General features: G+C 38.8%; 1 protein-coding gene and 1 non-coding gene across 4 annotated transcripts in view; both read right to left on the minus strand.

Annotated features, from left to right (window-relative positions):
• ZEB1 (zinc finger E-box binding homeobox 1) overlaps positions 1–25,430 on the minus strand; it is a 199,584-nt gene that overhangs the window by 37,483 nt on the left and 136,671 nt on the right. For all 3 annotated transcript variants that reach the window (XM_052650770.1, XM_052650771.1, XM_052650769.1), the window contains exon 2: positions 15,953–16,153. In XM_052650770.1, coding sequence (XP_052506730.1) covers positions 15,953–16,153 — 201 coding nt within the window. The remainder of the gene's footprint in view (positions 1–15,952; positions 16,154–25,430) is intronic.
• LOC128058944 (small nucleolar RNA U109) lies at positions 10,871–10,995 on the minus strand. Its single transcript, XR_008200543.1, has one exon. It is a non-coding gene; the product is annotated as a small nucleolar RNA U109 (small nucleolar RNA).

Genomic DNA, 25,430 nt, shown 5'->3' on the forward strand with positions numbered 1-25,430 from the left:
TCTGATCACAGACTCTGAGAACTGAAGCGTGGGATAAGATCATTACTCTGCATGGTACAGATCTGAAAAGCACTGCAAAGGCTTGAAAAGGGAACTTACATTGGGACCACAACCCACAAAAAGCTGGTTGGAACTTACAGCCTGATACACTGAATTATTGCCTGCTAAACCAGAAGCACAAAAGTTCTCCACAGGATTTAAATAACAGCAAGGGTCTCATAAGATAATACTCAAAAGTGTCCAGGATACAATCCAAAATTACTTGGCATGCAAAGAACCAAGAAGACCACAGCTTCAATGGGAAAATGTGGCAACACTGAGATAACACAGGTGTTGAAATTACAGGACAGCTTTTATAAAGGTTCTCTAAGAAGTTAAGGGTGAACACTCTTGAAAAGAGTAGAAGGAAGGTCTCAGCAAACTTGCATCAGCAAATAGAAACTATAAAAAAGAATCAAAAGAAAACTTTAGAAGAATACAATAACAAAAAATTTTAAACCCACTTGATATGCTCAATAGTAAAATAGAGATGAAAGAGGAAAGATTAGTGAACTTGATGACAGATTAATGAAAATTTTCTAATCTGAAAAGCAGAGTAAATGACTAAGAGAGTATTAGATGTACAGGATAATAAGAAGTATCTTTCATGTCACTGAAGTCACAGAAAGAGAAGAGAACGATATAGAAAAAAATTTTTGAAAAAATAATGTCTAAAAGCTTCCCAAATTTAACAGAAGACAAGGCAAAGCATCTGCCTGCAATGCGGGAGACCCAGGTTTGATTCCTGGGTTGGGAAGATCCCCTGGAGAAGGAAATGGCAATCCACTCCAGCACTCTTGCCTGGAAAATCCCATGGGCGGAGGAGCCTGATAGGCTACAGTCCATGGGGTCACAAAGAGTCAGACACGACTGAGCGACTTCACTCACTCACTTCACTCACAAATGAACAGGTTCAGAGGTTAACTGAATCTCAAGCAGGGTAAAGCCCTCCAAACGTAGGCTCATATCATCAAACTAACTCTGAAAATTGAAAAAAAAAACTTGAAAAGAATAAGAGAAAATGTAATATAAGGGAACAATGACTGAAACAATAGTCTGGAGAGGGTGTGGAGAAAAGGGAACCCTCTTACAGTGTTGGTGGGAATGCAAACTAGTACAGCCACTATGGAGAACAGTGTGGAGATTCCTTCAAAAACTGGAAATAGAACTGCCTTATGACCCAGCAATCCCACTGCTGGGCATACACACTGAGGAAACCAGAATTGAAAGAGACATGTGTACCCCAATGTTCATCTCAGCACTGTTTATAATAGCCAGGACATGGAAACAACTTAGATGTCCATCAGCAGATGAATGGATAAGAAAGCTGTGGTACATATACACAATGGAGTATTACTGAGCCATTAAAAAGAATACATTTGAATCAGTTTTAATGAGGTGAATGAAACTGGAGCCTATTATACAGAGTGAAGTAAGCCAGAAAGAAAAACTCCAATACAATACACTAACACATATATATGGAATTTAGAAAGATGGTAACGATCACCCTGTATGCGAGACAGCAAAAGAGACACAGATATATAGAACAGTCTTTTGGACTCTGTGGGAGAGGGCGAGGGTGGGATGATTTGGGAGAATGGCATTGAAACATATATAATATCATATATGAAACGAATCACCAGCCCAGGTTCAAAGCATGATACAGGATGCTCGGGGCTGGTGCACTGAGACAACCCAGAGGGATGGTACGGGGAGGAAGGAGGGAGGCGGGTTCAGGATGGGGAACACGTGTATACCTGTGGCGGATTCATGTTGACGTACAGCAAAACCAATACAATATTGTAAAGTAATTAACCTCTAATTAAAATAAATTTATATTAAAAAAAAAATTTAGGATTCCATAAGGAAGTGGAATGTTTTGAAGTGCTAAAGATAATAAAAGTCTCTCAAACCTAAATTTTACATTCAGTGAAAACATACTTCAGAACTGGAGGTAAAAGAAAGATATTCGTAGATAAAAGAGAGCTAGCAGAGTTCAGAGAAGGTGATGGCACCCCACTCCAGTACTCTTGCCTGGAAAATCCCATGGATGGAGGAGCCTGGTAGGCTGCAGTCCATGGGGTTGCGAAGAGTTGGACACGACTGAGCAACTTCCCTTTCACTTTTCACTTTCATGCCTTGGAGAAGGAAATGGCAGCCCACTCCACTGTTCTTGCCTGGAGAATCCCAGGGATGGGGGAGCCTGGTGGGCTGCCATCTATGGGCTCACACAGAGTCGGACACGACTGAAGTGACTTAGCAGCAGCAGCAGAGTTCATTGCCAGGAGACCTTATCTAAAAGAATTGCTACAGGAAGATCTTCAGAAAGAAGGGGAAATGGTATTAGAGGGAAACTTGAAATGTCAGGAATGAAGGAGAATATAAGAAATGACAAGTACATATATGACTACAATATAAAGGAAGGAGGGCAACGGCATCCACGTGGGTGCAAGGTTTCTGTACTTCACTTGGGGTAGTAAAATATTGATTCTAAGTAGACTGTGAAAAGTATGTAACATTCAAATCCATAGAGTAACTACTTAAAAAATCAATAAAGAGATACAGTCAAACATGAAATAAATAAGTGAAAATGGAATAGTAAACCATATTTAAATGGTCCAAAAAAGACAGGAAAAGAATAGAAAAATGAAAAACATGAAAAACAAATACAATTATAAACCTAAATCCAAAAACCCAAAGTTATATTAAATATAAATGGTCTAAACAAGCCAATTAAGAGACAGAGATTTTAAAAACCAAGCTCCATCTATAGCTCTCTACAAATAAGTCATTTCAAATATAATGATATAGGTATGTTAAAAGTAAAAGGATAGGAAAAGATATACCATGCAAACATTAATGAAAAGAAAATAGGGTGATTATTTTAACATTAAAGTAGACTTTAGAGCTAATAAAATTACCAGAGATATAGAGGAACATTATAATGATAAATCCATCCACCAAGAAGATATAACCCTCTTAAATAAGTGTGAAACTAGCAAAGCTTCAAATCAGGAGACGGAGAGAACAGAAGGCAGATCTATGATTGTAACTGGAGGCTTCGATACTCCTCCCTCACATTAACTGACAGAACAAGCAGAGAAAAAGTCAGCAACAATATAAAGAACCAGGCACCATTAACAACCACTAGAACCAACTGACATTTATAGAACATTCAACCTGGTCCCTTTTAAAAGCACATAAAAAGATTCAGGAAGACAGATCACATCCAGGAGCATACAACAAAACTTAACAAATTAAATATAATTTAAAGTACTGAGTTGGCCAAAACAACATACTTTTTGGCCAGCCTAGTATGTTTTCTTAGCATAATGAATATAAACTAGATATGTAGGAGAAAGGGGAAAAAGTTTCTAAACACTTTGGAAATTAACACACTTCTAAGGAATCCATGGGTCAAAGAGAAAAATGAAAACCAAAATATCAACATTTGTGGAATGTATCAGAAACACTGCTTAAAGGGCAATTTACATTATTAAATGCCTATGTTATAAAATAAGGACTCAAATCAAAACTCTGTGCTGCCATGGTAAACAGTGGGAGAAGAGGAGAAAAATAAACTCCGAAAGAAGTATTAAGAATAGAAATCAATAAAAGTGAAAAAAAATAGAGAAAATGATAAAAGGTTCTTTGAAAAGACCAAAAACAATGACAGACATTAAGAAAGACTGACAAAAAATGAGGGAAGCTATAAATTTCTAATATCAGGAATGAAAAGGGGATCACTGCAGAGCCAGAAGATATTAAAAGGGCTATGAGTTCAAGAAGTAAACATTAAGATATACATTTCTGACTCTTAAAGAAGAGCGTATTCATGTTTTTTTAAAATGGAAGTATTAAATGAAGGTATTAAATTGCTATGAATTTCACAGATGAATGGTGTTTTAAAATGTCATTTTTAATGTGCCAGAAATTAGGTTGTTTGTAATTACACTTAAATGAAAAATTTTATATGTCCATTATGAAATCTGTGAGGCAGTTCATAATCAGTTTATAAAATATAAATTTGGAGGATAATAACAGTAGTTAGGGTAGTTGTGAAGATAAAATCACTACAGTATGTGCTTAGCATTGCACCAGACACTCAGTAAGTGCTATGTAATTGTGAGCTATTTTCCTTAAAGCAGTCTTGTAAGGTTAACATCTCTTAACAGACATGAATTTGAAAACTTTTAAGTGGACTATATCCTCAAAAACTAGAAACTACTGCAAGTCATCCAAGATCAAATGGCTAATCTGAATATTCCTATAATTGTTTTAAAATTTTAATTTGTAGTTTAAAATCTTCTCCTCCAAATAATAGAAAATTCTAGGTCCACATGGTTTCCACTTTACGTTTTACCAGACATTTACTGAACAGCACTAAATTTAAATAGTATTTTTAAGAAAACAGAAGAGAAAGGAAGACTTTCCTATTAATTTTATGAGGCCCATATTACCTTGATACCAAAACCATGTTACAATATTACAAAAAACCAACCAACCAACCTATAGACCAGTATCTCTCATGAACACTGGCACAAAACTCAACAAAAAATTACCAAATCATATTCAGCAATATATGAAAACACAATGACTCAGAGGGGCTTTCCAGATAATCTAAAGCTTTCAATATTGGAAAGTCCATTAATGCATTTCACTGTGTTAACAGGCTGAAGAAGCAAAACCACATGATCATATCAACTGACACAGAAAAAGCATTGAAAAAATCTGACATCTATTCATGATGAAAACTCTCAACAAACTAGAAATGAGAATAGTATCATAAAGAACATCTACAATAAACCCACAGTTAACATTATACTTTAAAGCAAAAGACCATATACTTTCCTTCTAAGATTTGGAAAATGTCCACTCTCACCACTCCTGGCATTTTCTAATAAAAAGAAATAAATGGTATACAGACTAAAAAGGAAGAAAAACTACCCCAATTTGAAGAGAAGACTGTCTACATAGAAATCTTAAGAATCTCCAAAGAATGTTTAGAACTAGCAAGTCTGCAGGATACAAGGGCAACACACAAAACTCAATCATATTGCCCAACTGTGTAACCCTAATGAGAATGAACAAATGGAAACTTAAAAATAAAATATTCACAATAGTTTTTCCCTTCAAAAATGAAAGAAAGAGGTTTAAGTCTCTCAAAACATGTTGATGATCTGCATTTTGAAACTATAAAATGCTAATATAAGAAATCAAAGAATACCTGTACAGATTAAAAAAAAAACCACAACATTCAAAAATCAGTTGCATTTCTATATACCAAAACCATATGAAACAGAAATAAAGAAATAAATGAAATCTCGTTTACAATAGCATCAAAACTATCAAAATACTTATGAATAAATTTAACCAAGGAAATAAAAGCACTAAATGCTGTGAGGCAATTTTCCTCCAATTAAAAAATAAATTAAAACACAATTTCCTTAAAAAGCTGTAAAACACTGATGAAAGAAATTGAAAACACAAATAAGTGGAAAGATATCTTGTGTTCATGAACTAGAAGAATTAATACTGTTAAATATCCATACTACCCAGAGCTATTTGTAGATTCAATGCAACGCCCATCTAAATTCCAATAGCATTTTTTACAGAAACAGAAAATAAATGATAAATGCTAAAATTTATGTGAAATTACAAAAGATCCTGAATAGCCAAAACAATCTTGAGTAATAAGAACAAAGCTGCAGGTATCACACTTCCTGATTTCAAACTATACTATAAAACTATAGTAATAAAAACATGTGGTACTGGCATTGAAAACACACAGACTAATGGAAAAGAATCAAAGGCCCAGAAATAAACCCATGTATATACTAAAGTCAACTAATACTTGACAAGGGAGCCAAGAAAGCTCAGTAGGCAAAAGGTGGTCTCTTCAATTGATGGTGCTGGAAAAACTGGACAGTCACATGTAGAAGAATGAAGCTAGACTCCTATCTCATATCACTATCAAACATTAACTCGAAACAGGTTAAAGACTTCAATGTGAGACATGAAACCATAAAAATCCTGGACGAAAACACAGGGGAAAAAACTCCCTGACATTGATTGTGGCAGTGATTTTCTAGATATGACACCAAAGCACAAGTTAAAAAAATAAAAAATAAAGGCATACATCAAACTAAAAAAGCTTCTGCACAGCAAAAGAAATGATCAACAAAATGAAAAGACAATCTGTGCAGCAGAAAAAAGCATCTGCAAAGCATACAAGTGAAAGGGGTTAATATCCAACATGCACAGGGAACTTGTACAACTTGATAGTAAAAAAGCAAGTAATGATTTAAAAATGGGCAAAGGACCTGAATGAGCTTCCCTGGTGGTTCAGTGGTAAAGAATCCACCTGCCAATGTGGGAGACGTGGGTTTGATCCCTGGGTCGGGAAAATTCCCTGGAGGAGGAGATGGCAACCCACTTCAGCATTCCTGCCTTGGAAATCCCATGGACAGAAGAGCCTGGAAGGCTACCATTCATGGGGTTGCAGAGTCAGGCATGACTTAGTGACTGAGCACACACACAAAGGGCCTGAATAGACTGTTCCTTCTTTTTTTCAGAGAAGACATAGAAACGGCAAAGAAACACACATGAGAAGGTGTTCAAAATCACTTATCATCAGGGAAATGCAAATCAAAACCATAATGAGATACCACTTCACACCTGTTAGAATGGCTGTCATCAAACAGACAAGGTGTTGGTGATGTGGAGAAAAGGGAACCCTTGGTGCACTGTTTGGAATGTAACCTGGTGCAGCTACTATGAAAAATAGTATGGAGGTTCCCCAAGAAAATTAAAAACAGAACTACCATGTGATCCAGAAATCCTACTTCTGAGTATATATCTGAAGGAAAAGAAACTACTATCTCAAGAAATATCTGTACTCCTATGTCCACTGAAGCATTATTTATAATAGTCAAGGCATGGTGTCAGCATGACCTGAGGAACCTTCATCATCTGGTTAAGATGCTGTCTGTCAGGTTTCTTTACACCAGTTATTATTCCTTTCTTTATAATTATCTAGTGGGGAAATACTTGGAGATTATGCACGTATCTTTTTTCTCATGTTACCGGCACCCACTAACTTTAGCAACCATTGACGGCTCTTGCCCACAACAATTACCAAAGTGTTTGCCTAATGGCGATTTTCCACTCCCCTGATTACTTCTTAATTTACAACTAGAATTATACTATAAGGAAGAGCTTTCCCTTCTCCTCCATGTATTTAAGTATTTATATCCATGTGGATGCATTGATATTTATTTCATTTCCTAGATTATAATCCAGTACTATCATTTATTTTGCTGCCAAAATTGTTCTAGATTTGGCCATGGGGAGTTCCTTCAAGTTAGCTCTTGTGTCTCTTGATATGCCTTCACAAATTTTTTTTTAGCACTTTCTTACTCATGTTCCAGGCTTATCTTACATTTTCTCTCCCTTGGTTCCAGAATCAGTCAGTCATTTCTGCAAGGAGCCTTGCTACAGTCATTCTACAGATTTGGGCACTGGATATGCTTACTGCTAGTGTCTGTCACTGCCGCCCTGCCTTCTCAGCAGACAGAGCTGGGAGACACGTATGTGCACTAACAGCTGCACGTAGGCGTGTGTACTTTTTTATTTGCCTTCATAGACATTAAGAACCATAAGGTCACGCTAATACCTCTGAATCCAATCAGACACCACAGGGTTTATCCCAGCCTCCTTTCCTCCCCTTGTGTGTAACTTCCTGCTGACAGTGAGAAACCTGGGTCTCCTTATCCTCAAAATATTTACTTACTTGTTCAATTTCAGAGTACACTATACACATAAAGTAGTTTCAAAATTATGCATTCTTCTGTGAGTAGCATTTTTATTAGGGAAAACGGGGACAGGGATGGGTGTGTGACACTTTTCTGAGTGTGTCTTTCTGCACCTTTACGGCCAGGACAATCCACCCCTCCCCCAAATAAATCACCCAGAAGACAGAATACAAAATGAAATATAGACATTAGCAAGGGAACCTAGCTGTATTACAAATGAATTACATAACACACTGAAGGGGGTGGGGAAGCCAAGAACCTAAGTAACTTGGAAATCAATACTTGGAACATGTGCTGTAGAGCTAACGACACAGGAGCTGTACACACTGCTCTCCATCCAGGCACACGTCTGATTGGCTGGGAGTTTTTCAGGAGGGCAGTGGGCACAGCTGAGATTCCCACTGTAGGCCGAGCCCAGACTCCTCCCCCTGTGCCACCTCATAATGCTTAGGCATTTAGAGTCACTCAAATGTTAGTGTTGCACATTTAGTGCAAATGGAGTTGGATCCCGTTATGAGCAGAGCTAAAAAAAGACCTCTGCGGTCATCTGGCCCAGTTTTTTCATTTTATAGATGCAAAAGTGACACTCAGGGGACACAGCAGTACAAAGAAGACGAGAAGCCACATGGTGAGCTTTTCCACATCACACACCACCTTTGGTTGAAAAAGGTTCCAAAGGGTAGGTCAGGCTAAATCTTGAGATGAGGATAATTTGGTTCAATACCGATGGAGGCATTCTTTGCATAGATTATTTATTGTATTTTATTATACTGTTAGTTGCTTAATGGTGTCCAACTCTTTGCGACCACATGGACTGTGGTCCACCAAGCTCCCCTGTTCATGGAATTCTCCAGGCAAGAATACTGAAGTGGGTTGCCATTCCCTTCTGCAGGAGATCTTCCTGACCCGGGGATCAAACCCAGGTCTCCAGCATTGCAGGTGGATTCTTTACTGTCTAAGCTGCCATTATAACTTGTATTCAAAAAAGCTTTATTGCTATAACTGTAAGATCAGACTTTTATATGTTTTTATCTTAAAGAAGTTTTCATTGACTTGGCATTTTTGTCAACATGTGCATTTCTATAGAGGTAAAAAATTTTCAAGTCAGAAAAATGGTTAAGTCACTGGTACTTGGGATCATTTTAAGGCATTAAGAAATAACCGGTCTATTAAATGATATTGTATACCACTGGATCAGTTTCATGTAATTTTTAAAAGCTAAAAGAATAAAAGGTCTATAAGACAGGTGTCCTGAAAGGGCAAACATATTTAAAAACGTTTAACTGACACAAGCATGCAAGTTTTTGGCTGAACCACAAGAAGCTCTTGTCAGATAAGCATGATATGCTGGAACACTGCCAAGTTACACTCTTTCCTACCAAAAAAACCCGGAAGTTTATACGTCTTTTAAGACAACAGGACTTAATGAATCTAGAAATCTCATCCTTAGATGTGAACATGTCTTAGTTTATTTAGTTTTATAATGAAAATACTGTTTCTCTTTAATCCTTCTAAGAACTTGATCCTAACTTGAGACTTCATTCACAGGTAAGATTTTAAAAGGCATTGAAGGCATAATTAACATTCTGATAGCATATAATATTTTCCAGTACACTTAAGACTGACGATTTGTACTCTGGTTGTAAATCTGTACCAGTTTCACGTGCTGATCTCTGCCACAGCTGAATGTCACTGCTTGCTTTCTTTATCGTTCCCCCTTTTCTTAATCTTTAAGGAAACCAATTGGCATAGACAGTGTGGCTCCTGTAGCTTTCCTTCTTTGGTTTTTTGTTTGTTTTACCTTGGGTAGTGGTTGATTAATAGGATGCACCAAAAAGTAAAGAACACGGAGCAGCCGTGGAGCCACGTCTCCTCCCGATAGAACAGAGGCTCAGGGGACCATCTGCCCCTCGGTGCCAGCTCCCCTGGTCGTAACTCAGGTGCTGTTTCTGCTCTGGGAGCAGGCTGGTATGGTCAACCAGGTCCAATGTGACAGATAATTTTTCAAATTCAGCCACAAGGACCATCCTGAGGAGTCATAAAACAATTCAAGGGTAGAAGTGCTCTGGATCTGAGGCCTCATTATATAAACTTTCAGTGGAATGCATGATTAAAGGCCGGTTAATTGTAACTGGCTGAATGAACCATTAAAAGTTACTAACCTGGATATTCATGAAGTTAAATTAATTTACAGAGGATTCTGAACTAATAGTCCAGCAAAAAGTCTGGGCTGCCTTGCATCCCTGGGCAGAGCTGCAAATCGGCTGTGCATCTTTTCGCAGATGAAATTTTAAATTCCCATTGTTTACCAGAGGAACGGTTTTATGTTTACTGGCTTGTTCTACTGGTCAGGCAAGATTGTTTTGAACACGGTGTGGCACACATAAACCTTATTTACTTATTTAACTAGGTGAGGTAAAGCCCAGAACTAGCACTTTATGGTTTATTTATGAAAGGAATGTATCTTCAAACTGAGGGCTTATTTCTTAGAGGAGTTTTAATTAGTTTTCACTATCTTCGTAGCATGTTCTCTAAGCAATGCACACTGAATAACTGTGGCTCAGATGAACCAACAGTTATGTTCAGGTAGGAATTAATGTGCAATTCTTAATACCCTATGACTTGGTATCAAATTGATCATAAGATTTAGAACTGTAACTTGAGGGAGCTTATACACAATACAAATTAGAAAGTATTGACATTGGTTCCATTTCATTCATTTTATCGACCCCTACTCATGGTCTCCACTTGGTCATCACACATAACTGAGAAAACCTGGGAAAAAGGCCATCTATTGCATGTGGCCGTATGTTCACTCTCATCATTGTGCTCTGCTCCTTCCTGATAGCCCAAGATTTCTTTTCTGTCATTTCCTTTTTATTCAGAGGCTGCTTTCAGACACTCGTTTAGGGAAGGTTGCTGGGGACAAACCCTTTCCGTATTCCTTCATTAGATTTCGTCATCTTTGAAAGATCTCTTCTCAGGATACAGAATCCCAGGGTTGACATTTTTTTTTTTAATGCAGGAGAAATACACTACTACTCAACTTGTACTATAAGGCTGGCAGCCCTGAGAACTCCTTTTTTAATGTAGCATGTATTCCGCTTCCAAATGAATGAGGAGCAGCCACTTCCACGTTCAAGACAATTCTTTTCTTTAGCATTTGAGGTCCCGTGATTTCCTATGAGAAGTTTTTGGCACTTAAACCGTTTCCCCCCTAAAGGTATATGTACTTCCCTTCTCTGCTTTCAGGATTCTTTCTTTGGCTTTAGTTTGCTTATGATACACCGTAACCTGGGTCTCCTTGGATTTATCCTGTTTGGGATGCAGGATCCTGTCTTTTTGCTGCATTTGGGACAATTTCAGCCATTATTTCTTGGAATAAGTTTTCAGGCTCATCTTCTTCTCGTGGAATTTTGATGACAGGCACACGGGACCTGGAGGAGTGGCTCGGGCTCAGCTCCATTCTGCAGTCTGGCTCTGTTGTTCACATGGGCTCACGCAGGCTCCAGTCCCCACAGCCACATCACTGATTCCTCCTGTGTCCTCCCACATAGCTATGGAGTCTGTGTGCTGAGGCTCTGAATTTCAGTCATTGTATGTTTCAGTTCTAAATTTTCCATCTGGTGCTTCCTTATATTTTTCTTTCTTTGTGAAGATTATCTTTTCATTTGAAGCACGCTCATGATTGGGAGCTGAAGCACTTTTATCATGATGATCTGTGTCAGACAATTCTAGCATCTTTGTCACCTCAGTGTTGGTGTTTGTTGACTGTCTTTTCTACTTCAGTTGAAATTTTCCAATAAGTGAGTTTTGAATGACACTTGGGGCTTCCGTCGTGGCTCAGACAGTAAAGTGTCTGCCTGTAATGCAGGAGACCCAGGTTCGATCCCTGGGTTGGGAAGATCCCCTGGAGAAGGAAATGGCAACCCACTCCAGTACTCTGGCCTGGAAAACTCCATGGACTGAGGAGCCTGGTAGGCTATAGTCCAGGGGGTCACAAAGAGTCGGACATGACTGAGCAACTTCCCTTTCACTGAGACATTCAGTCACTCTGTCAGCAGACAGAGACCCTGGATCTCCTGTGGGAAGGTGTGCAGGGTCTCATTCCAGGCCATGGAGGGCAGGTCTGGGCTCCTCCCTCAGTCTCTATTCCTGCCTGGGGAAGAGGGCCTGCTCTTTATAGGTGGGATCTAGGCCCCTACCAGGCTCTTCTGATTCCACTCTGGCTGAGGGGACGAGGGTGCCTTATCACTGCCCCACATGGCTTCCACTCACATCATGGCTGGTGCAGGGTAGAAGCCTTGAGTCCTCACCAGGCTTCCCAGCAGGAGAGGGCAGGATGCCTGTCACCACTGTGGGGAGGGGGAGTGGAAGGCCAGGTTCCCACGTGGTTTCCAGGCCATGTCGATTGTCACTGCTGCTAAGAGGGGGAGCAAAGCCCATCTCCCTACTTGGTCTCTGACCTTACCATGGCAGGGTGTGTGTGTGTGCTCTGCTCAGTGGATGCCAAAGGCTAGGATCCCCACTGGTGGGCATGCGTTGCAGGGCTGCAGTCTTCCTGTGGCTGGACTAGAGCAGCTGGTGTGCACAGCCTTCTTACCAAGTGTTGAGGTTCTGATCCCCAAGGGACTCACTACTGACTGTGTTGTTCCCTGGGTCCTAGGAAATCTGCTCATCTTCTCTCCCCCTTCCAGAGTCTTCTTGGGTTTGTTTACATGTAATATCCAGAGGTTCTGGCTGTACTTAGCACGAGAAACATGGAAAGATATGTATTTTATCCCCCTAGAAGCAGAGGTCTTCACAGTTTTTTAAAAAAGAGTTGATAAGGGATTAAGTTATTATCTTATTTTACTGCTTCCCAGATGCCTTATACATGGGCCAGCCCAGAAAACTCCTTAATCTCTACTCATATTTTACATAAGAAAAGTTTAAGAAAATAAAATAAGCAAAGTGCCACTCAGAAGGAGCTTCCAGGTTGCTCTGATTTCAAAAGTATATTTATAAAATCAGGAGAAATATCACCTAACCCAGATTGAATACAGGAGTTTAGACAATGTAAGGTCCAAGTGTCAGGAAGATAAAAACTGAAGAACTGAAGCTCTCAAATCAAGTCTAGAAGGGTATGGTCAAGTTGGGCTGCATGGGCTCTGGTCTGCTATATGGCATAGTCTGGATCTGAATCCCACAGGCAACCAGGAACATGAGAATTAGCTGTGATCTTCTCTTCCAGAAAGTATGAGGTTCAAGAAGCAAAAGAAACTCAAAACTCAGGATAGCGAGATCATGGTACAAAAACACTTGGGTTTCCTGGCTCATACAAAATTATTTTCAGAAAATACAAAAAAATCTTTGAAAATAAATAAATGACCTGATCCCGACTCATGATCTTTGAGGGACAGTGGAGATTAGGAGAGGTGGACAAAGTCATTCCATTTGCATATTGGTCCTTTGGAAACTACAGGTCAGAGATGTCTAACTTCCTTCTGGAGAATGTGTTCTAGAATAGATGATATAAAGGTACTGTGTGTGTGTATCTGCACTAAAGAATAAAAATAAAAATAAAACACTGATCACTAGCACTCAGGATGGGTTCAGTAAAAGAAAAGTCATATAACTGGACTCATATCCATTTTTTACATTGTTCCTAGGAGGCATGATCTCATATGATATTTATTTTTGAAGACATGGATGGAAGAAAGAGGAACTAAAGAGCCTCTTGATGAAGGTGAAAGAGGAAAGTAAAAAAGCTGGCTTAAAACTCCACATTCAAAACACTAAGATCACGACATCTAGTCCCATCGCTTTATGGCAAAAGGATGGGAAAAAAACAGAAACAGTGACAAGACTATTTTTGGGGTTCCAAAATCACTGTAGATGGTGACTGCAGCCATGAAATTAAAAAAATGCTTGTTTCTTGGAAGACAAGCTGTGACAAAATCTAGACAGTGCATTAAAAAGCAGAGACATCACTTTGCCAACAAATGTTCACATAGTCAAAGTTATGGTTTTTCCAGTAGTCATGTACGGATGTGAGTTGGACCATAAAGAAGGCTGAGCACCAAAAAATTGATCCTTTGAACTGTGGTGCTGGAGAAGACTCTTGAGAGTCCCTTAAATAGCAAGGAGATCAAACCAGTCAATCATAGAGGAATTCAACCCTGAATATTCACTGGAAAGACTGATGCTGATGCTCCAATATTTTGGTCACCTGATGCAAAGAGCCAACTCATTGGAAAAGACCCTGATGCTGGGAAAGACTGAAGACAGGAGAAGGGGATGACAGAGGACGAGATGGTTAGATTGGCATCACCAGCTCAAAGGACATGAGTCTGGGCAAACTCTGGGAGACAGTGAAGGACAGGGAAGCCTGGCATGCTGCAAGTCCATGGGGTCGCAAAGTGTGACATGACTTTGTGACTGAACAACAACAAAAAGAATACAAAAATATAATTTGTTGGTTTCTAAGCAGATTCTTGAGAAACCTATATGCAGGTTAGGAAGCAACAGTTAGAACTGGACATGGAACAACAGACTGGTTCCAAATAGGAAAAGGAGTACGTCAAGGCTGTATATTGTCACCCTGCTTATTTAACTTCTATGCAGAGTACATCATGAGAAACGCTGGACTGGAAGAAACACAAGCTGGAATCAAGATTGCCAGGAGAAATATCAATAACCTCAGATATGCAGATGACACCACCCTTATGGCAGAAAGTGAAGAGGAGCTAAAAAGCCTCTTGATGAAAGTGAAAGAGGAGAGTGAAGAAGTTGGCTTAAAGCTCAACATCCAGAAAACGAAGATCATGGCATCTGGTCCCATTACTTCATGGGAAATAGATGGGGAAACAGTGGAAACAGTGTCAGACTTTATTTTGGGGGGCTCCAGAATCACTGCAGATGGTGACTGCAGCCATGAAATTAAAAGACGCTTACTCCTTGGAAGGAAAGTTATGACCAACCTAGATAGCATATTCAAAAGCAGAGACATTACGTTGCCGATGAAGGTCCGTCTAGTCAAGGCTATGGTTTTTCCAGTGGTCATGTATGGATGTGAGAGTTGGACTGTGAAGAAGGCTGGGCGCCGAAGAATTGATGCTTTTGAACTGTGGTGTTGGAGAAGACTCTTGAGAGTCCTTTGGACTGCAAGAAGATCCAACCAGTCCATTCTGAAGGAGATCAGCCCTGGGATTTCTTTGGAAGGAATGATGCTAAAGCTGAAACTCCAGTTCTTTGGCCACCTGATGTGAACAGTTGACTCATCGGAAAAGACTCTGAAGCTGGGAGGGATTGGGGGCAGGAGGAGAAGGGGATGACTGAGGATAAGATGGCTGGAATGGCATCACCGACTCAAGGGACATGAATTTGGGTAAACTCTGGGAGTTGGTGATGGACAGGGAGGCCTGGTGTGCTGCAATTCATGGGGTTGCAAAGAGTCAGACATGACTGAGCGACTGAACTGAACTGAACTAAAGCAGATTCTTCATTTGAGGTCATGATATGAAATTAAAGATAGGTTTAACTATATCAACAGTGTATGAAAAGCTTGATTCTGCTTATAAAAAACTAACAAATCAGTATGTATATAGATAAGTATACTAAATGCAAGTATGGTTGAAATAACTATCATTCTATTTCAGAAATTACTTTTCGGTACGTAGAAGGAGCCGGTCTGTGGCCTTTTAGGAACCAGGCTGCACAGGAGGTAAGCGGCAGGCAAAGGAGTGAAGCTTCATCTGTATTTACAGCTGCTCCTCATCACTGTGTTACCGCCTGAGCTCCACCTCCTGTCAGATCAGCAGCGGCATTAGATTCTCAAAGGAGTGTGAACCCTACTGCGAATTGTGCATGTGAGGATCTAGGTTGCGCACTCCTTATGAGAATCCTCCAGAAACACCCACCCCCCAACACACATCGGTCCATAAAAAATTTCTTCCATGAAGCCGGTCCCTGGTGCCAGAAAGGTTGGGAACCACTGGATTAACAAGACAAATAAACTGTAGTTCATTTCAAACTTATCATCTAGTTTATCATTTCAGTTAATACACTTTTTAAAAAGAACCCAGAGAGTAGAATATTACAAGAAAAACTGAACTCACCATCGTCCTCCCAGCAGCTCTTTGCGCTCCCTTCTCTCGCGCTGCTCCCGGGCAACACTGTCTGGTCTGAGGGCAGGTCATCGTCTGGCACGCCGCCTTCACAGTCGGCTGCATCTGTAATGCTTTCTTCTTCCACAATGTGGAGTTTGTCTTCATCGTCTGAATCTGAGTTTGTTTCTACCACAGTATTATAATTTGTAACTGTAATACAAACAAGAAACAAACAATCAAAACCAACTAGTATAAAAATCAGTTTTTACACTTTAGTAAAAAGAAATTTTACGAAGTGCTTAAAATAGATTGTCACTCAATAATAGTTTATTTTAGACGGTAAAATGTAAACAACTAATGTATTTGATAACATGCATACATACAGCACTTACTAGATATACAAAAAAGGCAAATAATAGTAGCCATGCTTAGTGAACACTTAATTGTATGTACAGGTGTTTTATAAAGAGTTAACTCATGTGATCTTGATAAACAGGATCTATCTACTGCCTACTCCTTAAAGCCCTATTTTACAGAAGCGGGAACCAAGACACAGGGAAGGTCACTTGTCCATCTAGGAAGTGGCAGGGCAGGGATTTGAACCCCCGGAGTCTGGCTCCATATTCTGTATTCTTAAACATTCCATCAAACATCTTCTCCAGTTACAGCAAGCTTATGTTATATGATACTGCTTATATGGAATAAAGGCTTCAAATCTTTCAAGTACTACAATTTAAGAGAAGAGTTCATCTTCCCTAATAAAACGGCAATGCAACATCAAGTTTAACAGTATTCTCAATTTGTCAATTAGGTCCAGGCATTTTCGATTAATCCCATACCAACTTTAGAAAGAATCACCCAATATAACCAAATTTACACATAATTCAGACATGATTTAAGTGATGTTTATATGTAAGTGATGTTTATATGTGAGTCATTCTGAAAAAAGAAACCTAATGTTCAGTTTTCAAACGGGCATCCTTTCTACCTTTTCAATGAACTTCAGTAAAGTTTAACACCAGCGTTATAAAGATATATAATTATTCTGAATGACCACAGCTCACAGAACCAAAACAAACAATAAAGTCCAGTTAATATTTTTCCTCGAGTCTTTGTAATAGTCACTTTAATTGGATTAATTATTTAGAACTTCATTGGATATAATCACTGGAATAGCTCTTTTCAGCAATCTGCAGGGTGATTCTTACTTGCTAAAATTGAAGGGGAAAAAAATAAGCTTTGTTCATGTAGCCAAACAATAATCGCTTTCAGTTATTCTTTCCATTTTTCCCTTAAAATTTCCAAACATTCTTGAAAGAAGATAATCACCTAAATGCTTAAATGACATGCATATATATATACCCCTCCCCATATTAAACACACACAGACACACACACACACCCAAAAGAACACTAAAGAAGAAACACAATCTAAAAGTAGGGATGTGTATGTCAAGGCAGGAACTAATAACCAAAAGTCTCCAAAACTCCTTTGACAGACCTGAGGAAGACCCCTCTGTCCAAAACAGTACCAGAGGTACCCTTCTGCCCACATTAGGAACTCTTCCATATCTGAGGAAAAATATCAAGTCTTGTGTCTTTAATACTTTGGAATAAATACATTTTCCCAGATCGTTCCCCGGAGTAAATAGTTCTTTCTCGAGTTTTAATGTAAAAGTAATAATGTCACTGTAAAAAATTCACAATACAAAACATGTATAGTTAGTAAAAGCCCCCTCCCCCAATTTTTCCTTCCTCAACCCATTCTTTCAAGGTAACAATAACAGCAAGGTTTATTAATCAATTTATGCACTAGGTAGACATGGTACTTGGAGAAGGCAATGGCACCCCACTCCAGTATCCTTGCCTGGAGAATCCCATGGACGGAGGAGCCTGGTGGGCTGCAATCCATGGGGTCGTAAAGAGTTGGGCACGACTGAGTGACTACTACACACACACAGACATGATACTAAGTATTTTATACGATGCTGCTGCTGCTAAGTCACTTGCAATGCTAGACTGTAGCCTGCCAGGCTCCTCTGGCACAGATTCTGTCCATGGGATTCAGCAGGTAAGAATATCGGAGTGGGTTGCCATGTCCTCCTCCAAGGGATCTTCCTGACCCAGGGATCGAACCATCGTCTCTTGTGTCCTACATTAGCAGGTGGATTCTTTACCACTAGTACTACCTGCTACCACCTGTTTTATATACTTTATACTATTTAATTGTAACAGACCTCACCTTATACACTTTTATTTAATATAAACCCTATATATAAAAATGTATGCATGCATATCTAAATAAACACATATGGGGTCTGTTTTGCCATGTAGTTTTTGGGCCACGTAGTAACATATCTTGGAAACTTTTCTATGTGAGGATCTATTGAGCTTTCTCACTTTCCTCTGGATGGCTACATAGCATTTCACTGTACAGACATAATCTAACCAATCATCTGTAGACAAAATTTAGCTTTTTTCTAGTGTTTAAGCATTGTAAACAATGTAGTAATACATTTTCTTATAAGTACATCTTTGGACATTCCTTAAATACATTTGTCAGATACATTGGTAGGGGTGGAATTGCTGAATCCAAGGAAAACTTACATTTAAGTAGCTATGAAAACACAGGAATTCCTTCCACTGCAGTCACACCACAAATAAGGTAAATTGTGAACCTATGTGACAGGTAAAGAGTGTGATTCTCAAAGAGCAGTCCACAGCTGGAAAAGCGTTTCCCAGTGAGAATAAGCGTTTAACTGAGGTAAGATACAGATGTGTGTGTTCATGCTTTTATTTATTTTGGGCTGCGCTGGGTCTTTTTGCTGTGCGTGGGCCTTCTCCAGCTGCAGTGAGTGGGGACTGCGCTCTAGTTGTGGCACAAGTGCTTCTCATTGTTGGGACTTCTCTTGTTGTGGAGCATGGTCTCTAGGGCACATGGGCTCAGTAGCTGCAGCTGGGGCTGGAGGTTCAGAAGTTGTGGTTCATGTGCTCAGTTGCCCTGCAGCATGTCAGATCTTCTGGATCAGGGATCAAACCCAGGTTCCCTGCATTGTCAGGCAGGTTCTTTACCAATGGGCACCAGGGAAGTGTGTGGGTGTGTGTGCGCTTGAATGAGAGATCTTATTGACAAATGATGCAAAACGCTATTAGTCTTGTTTTTACTTTCCAGGGCTCCTTATTAGTGGGCTCCTTATTAGTAGCCTCCTGAAAGCCTTAACTGAAGTCATTTAAAGTTGAGACGGTATATAAAGGCATTTATAATGCCCTAAACTAAAATATGAACACAGCTAATGTTTCCTGAGGATTACCTTATTCTGTAGTCCACTAGACCTGGCTGCCATGGAAGGTCTGGTTCAGTGCAAAGCTCTCACTGTGCTTGGACATTCATAGATAGCTGAAATTCCTACTAATTTCTAAAAGGAGGTTTTAGTACCTTTTCAGTATTTTGCAGTGGCCATGGGTTTGCAGTGATGCTATTCTTGCCTTTTAATACAATATACTCTAGTTTAGCTTTATTATTATCAATTTTGTTGGCTGTAGGCTGTCTGGTTAACTCCTGATTGTATATTTACATGTACACTTAAGAGTGTTTGGGGCTTGAAAATTTTCCAAAAATTGGCTTTAAGATATATATAACATACACCCCCACATTATGGTTTAAATATTTATTTGCATGCTTCATAGTTTTCTTTAAGTTCTTTTTACTCTGAGCTGTTTCATTCCATCTGAATCAACTGTAGCCTGAAGTCCTCTTTGTGAATATCTGTCACTTTCTAGGGTTCTAGTAAAACTCCTTCCTGTGCCCCAGTAGAAGCTGCCTTTGTAGTATGGATGACTATAAGCCATATAACAAAAACACAGAGACTGCATATATTTTACTGTTATCTTGTGAATTTTCCCTGAAGTGTGTTTTGAATAAGTGGAATAAAACTTGAAAAATCCAGAAGAGCAATGTATTTTGTTGCCGAAAATGGAAAAAAAGACCAATAAGCCTTCTCACTGTTTTCTGCTTCACAGTCACTTAGTGGAGAGAAAGTAGTGAGAATCACTTATATTAATTATCATAACTCAGATAACACACAAGCCTGTGTGTGTGGATCTATCCTTTGGTGGATCCACAGAGCTAATTTCAAACTACACAGCTCCCACATCAGAAACACAGAGAGAATAATGCAGGACCTTTATAAATTGTAGAACACAATGAGTGTCAGTGATCTCAACTGTCTGCCCATCTATTTCCGTATCTCTATGCTGTGTGCAACCTTTGAATAAAAAATAATGAAATATAGTTTTTCTAAAGAGAAGCATTTTTAACAATCACAGGTGATCATTACCTCTCACTTTTGAGTTTTAATTAAAATAATAAAATGTTAAGAAAGAAAAATATAAAGGTTTTAAAATCTTTAAATATAGAAAATTATATAATTATATCATATTATAAATATACACAATGTGAAATTTAAATTTCAATAAAAATAGTAAAATTTTCAATGCATTCCAGAATGTCGTAAGGATATGCTGACTCTTGGTGGTGATTCTTGTGTGTTACTTGCTAACATTAATGCCAGATTTAACAGTGTTTCCCACACAATGTGGTTGTGAGGAGCTAATGACTGAGAAATGCATTGTGCTCGGAACAGTATTTTACCAGCAGGAAAGACTACAGAAGTATCTGCTCTTACTCTCAGCAGCAGCGGCATCTCACTGAACCTTTACAACAATTCCTAAGAAGCAGGTACTATTACATCTTCCTTTTATAGACAGAAAACGTAGCTGAGTAACGGTTCTGAGGTCAAGTAGCTACTAAGTTGAATAGCTGGACTCGGATCCCAGTCTGCCTGATTCTACAGCCCATATGCTTTTACTACTATGGATAAAGCCTGCTGGCTGAAGATTTCTGCACTAGTGATAAATTATTTTTAAACTTGTACTTCTGTGTCTAGCCTATTCTGGGGGCCTGTAATTCCATACTTAACAATTGGCCACTAAAAACATTTTTGAATAACTCAAAAACTTTAACCATTAGAATCTCAAAATAATATAACCAACAGTATCCCATGAAGTAATATCATTATTATAATCAAAAAGCCTTTACAAGACTTGCACATACTATTTTCAATACTTGATAGCATGTAGTACTGTGTCAAAGGTGCTCATTAAACTCTATGTACCTATTTCTTAAGTCATGTACAATTATAATAAAAGAATTAGCTAAATTAGATGAACGAGGTTCAAGAGCTGAGCAATACAATCCTAACTTCCATCACAAAGGTAAGAGAAAGATATCTGAAGCCTTTATAAATAGAAGCCCCACCAGACACTGTTTATAATCATGCTGCATAGCAGATTAGGTTCCTGTATGTAAAGGGGGGGCGGGGGGGGTGGAAGAGGAGGGGGGCTGGGTCAGGTCTGACTCACAGGTCTTCAGTTCCTGTCAGGTGACAGCAGTGGCATGTGTTGACTAAAGCCACAGGCAAAGGCCACGTTTTGACACATTTTCTGATGTACAAAGGCATTTTTCCTTCCAGAGGAGAAGTACATCACGCTGAGCTACATCCCACTCCTTCACCAATCCCCCCCCCACACACATCTGCATGGCAGAAAAGAAAACTTCTCTTAGGAGGAGACACAAGATTGGTCCTTAAAAACTAACAAGCCACTTCTAGCAAACTGCTCTTCGTACATCAGTCTAACTTACTGTCATAATTTAAGAGAGACCTAGAAAACAGGTACACGGAGTCACGATCTCCATATTAGAGGGGGATGGAGCCGTATTTTACACATGTCTGCACTATGCTGAGAACAAGACAGTTTAGGCAGGAGTGCTATGAAACAGACTGGAAGGTGGAGACACTGCCCAAGTACTTCCATCATTGCTAACATCGCTGCAATGAAAATACCATCACATCACGTGTTCGTGTTTCTCTTGACCTGAGCACAGTCCCTGACACATTCACCGCCTTCCCCTTCCACAGAGTAGGTACAGAATTATTTGCTGAACTGAATGTGAGCCCACACTTATTTATTTCTCAGGGAAGAAGTCAGTCAGTATATTTAAGTTCTACTGATAATTCAGGAAGATAAAGACAAAGCTGCAATGATAACCAGATAAAGAAACTTGTCAATTAACACACAACATAGAAAGGAGAGGTCATCTGACAGTTTGTAAGGTTAGAGAAAACTTGTGCAAACAGCATGACTCCAGGAAAGAGGAGTGCTGTCCATAAATACTACATTCAGTATTTGCTAATCTGGCTTTTGAACTAATTTATAGATAATGTTAACTTACTATCTATATGTATTTTACTGCACAAAGTTATTATGAGTATGCATATTTACTATAACATACAAGTAATCTAATAAATGGGCTTCCTCAGTGGTAAACAATCTGTCTGCCAAGCAGGAGATGCTGGTTCAATCCTTGGGTTGGGAAAACCCCCTGGAGAAGGAAATGGCAACCCTCTCTAGTATCCTTGCCTGGGAAATTCCATGGACAGAGAAGCTTGGTGCGCTGCAGTCCATGTGGTCACAAAGAGCTGGAGATGACTGAGAGACTCAACACCACCACCAATGTAATAAATAATGTACAAAGTGTAATTAGCTAATCTTAAGTCCCTTAAAAATAGATATCATAGTGATTGTAGAGTGCTCTAAACACTGAAAATGCAAGATTTTATTTTATAAACACTAATGGTTCAGCAAATTTGGAGGTAACATTTCAATTCTTCTCTAGGTACAATCTTTCTTAAGAGTACCCAATAAACAGTAATTACAGACTCTTTTGACATTTTCAAAATAATTTGAGAAACATAACTTCAACGAAAGTCAGTGATTCTGAAATTTACCCCTGCAAAAGGGCTGGTGGTTTCCAGTGCCTCCAGATACCAGCTATTAATAGACGGACAGCTGAGAGCCAAGGTGGGAGGGAGGGCTGCTACCATGCACAGAATCCTCGTTCTTATTTTCTCCCCTCTCTCATTACACAGAAATCACTGAATATTCACAGGATCTGTCTTTGGTCCTCTCTAGTTCTTATCTGGACCTTTCTCCTATTCTCCACGGGTCCCTCTGTCTGTATCTCTTCCCAAGAGCCATCCCTTTTTCTGCCCTATCAAAACTCCCACTCACTCAGGGAGCTTAGTTTAGCCAATGTTTGTATAATTTACTATAAGGCTGGCACAATTGTTAAACAGCAAAATTATCAGCAGATTAAACTAAATTCAGCCCCAGGAACAGGTGAGGAATGTACATAGACTAAAATAATTCATGCTAAATTATCAATAACTAATAGTTCCTTCACAGGTAAACTCTACACTGATAAAAAGGATGCTAATTTTTCATTTATATGACTTGTTACTCATGTAATACATGCAGTATGACAAAACTCAATGTGAAGAAGGGATTTAAAATGCATACATAGAAATTATTAAGTCAAAAAGCAGAAAAGCTATATAATCATAAATCAATCCAAAAGCCAGATCTTTAAATAATTAATAACACAGACAAATCACTAGCCCATTTAACACTAGAAAAAAATTGAGAGGCACAAATATTCAATAGTAAAATACAAACAGAGAAGCAACTAACATGACTAACCAACTAAAGAGGAATTTAAGAGACAAACTTTATATTTTGCACAAATCTAAGCAAATAAATTTGTAAACATGGATGAAATAACTTTCTTTGAAACTGAAAATGATTATAGTTATATTTGTTATTTGATAGAATTTATAAAATTATAGAAGAGAGAGCCAAGGTAGACAGACCATAAAATAAATTAGGGAAGATATCAAATAGTTAACCATAAAGTGCCATATGTTTTCCCAGGTGAACTTCAGGATCTTCAAAAGACTGATAATTCTGTTGCTTTTTCAAAGGAGAGGAAAACGAAGAGTCCAAGTTCTTTTTATGAGGCCAGCATAGTAACAGTCAACTAGAATCTGAGGAAGACCACACTCTTGCCCTCCCCATATTCCAATCAATAAAATCAGTCTTACTGGTAATCACTGATGTAAAAATTCCAAATAAAATATTAAATTCAGGATTATATTAAAAGAATAAAGCAAGCACTACTCAGTATTAAGAAATATATGAGAATTCACTACATTAACACAATAAAGGAGAGACAATATGACTTGTATAGAAACTGAAACACATCTGAAAATATTCCCTATTCCTTGTTGATAAACACTTTGTCATAAAAAATAAAACTGAAGTTAGTATCCTGATAAACAATTATGTATTGGGAGGCATTTTTAAGATAAAGATGTTTAATGTCATTAGGAATTAGCAGTATTCTAAAGGAACAAGCCAATATTGTAAAAGAATGAAAGAAAAGCACAAATAATAGAAAAGAAAAAGCAAAATTATTATTGGCGAGTGATATGAAGATGTTTCTTCATGGAGAATGCAAGAAAAATCACTAAGAAACCATTAGCAATTAGAAAATTTGGTAAATAACTAATTATGAATTTAACAGGAAAAAATCAATAGTTTTCCAATAAATCAACAATAACCTGCAAAAGACATAGCAAAAAATATTCTACTAATATTGATAACTACTCAGAAGATAACACCTACAGGAAAAAAAGAAGCCTGGAGAGCCAGCAGGGAGCTGGCACACTCAATGAGCATGGAGGATGTGGGTGAATGAAGACATCCCTCTCTGGGGTAGAACGGTTTCATATGGTAAAGATTTAGTTCTACCTAAAATAATCTACAAACTCAATGCAATTCTGGCCCAAGTACTAACATGCTATTTTAGATTCTAAATCTAGACGATCTGGCCCAAGTGATTCTAAAGCTTACAAGGAGACACAAGAGCACAGTCTCTGGAGCCAGACTGCTTGGTTCTAATCACAGCTTCCTCTCTTACTGGCCGTGTTGCCTTGGACACATTACTCAATCTTCCCATGCCTCAGTTTCCTCATCTCTAAGATGGGAATGATGACAGCATGTCCATAATAGAGTTAACATAATGAGAAAAAAATTATATAAGCAAAAACTTCATACAGTACTGCACATAAGTGCTCAACACATGATGTTAGTATTATTATTTTCTGGGAAATAAAAGTATTCAGGAAAATTCATTAAACTAATAGTTACAGGCTTCCCAGGTGGCACAGGGGTAAAGTATCCACCTGCCAGCATAAGGAGACACCAGAGACACAGGTTCAATCCCTGGGTCAGCAAATGTCAACCCACTCTAGTATTCTTGCCTAGTAAATCCCACAGACAGAGGAGCCTGGCCTGGCAGGGTACAGTCCATGGATTGCAAGGAGTCATACATGACTGAGTGTGCGCGCACACACACACACACACACACACCATGGATTGCAAGAAGTCATACATGACTGAGTGTGCACACACGCACACACACACACACACACACACACACACACACAGGGTGGTGGTGAGGCAGGAGATATTTGGGTCCCAGGCTGAGCAAATGGAGTTCACCCCCTGTGGACAGAAACTCCATGATG

This window comes from Budorcas taxicolor, chromosome 13 (assembly GCF_023091745.1).
Source record: "Budorcas taxicolor isolate Tak-1 chromosome 13, Takin1.1, whole genome shotgun sequence".
NCBI lineage: Eukaryota > Metazoa > Chordata > Mammalia > Artiodactyla > Bovidae > Budorcas > Budorcas taxicolor.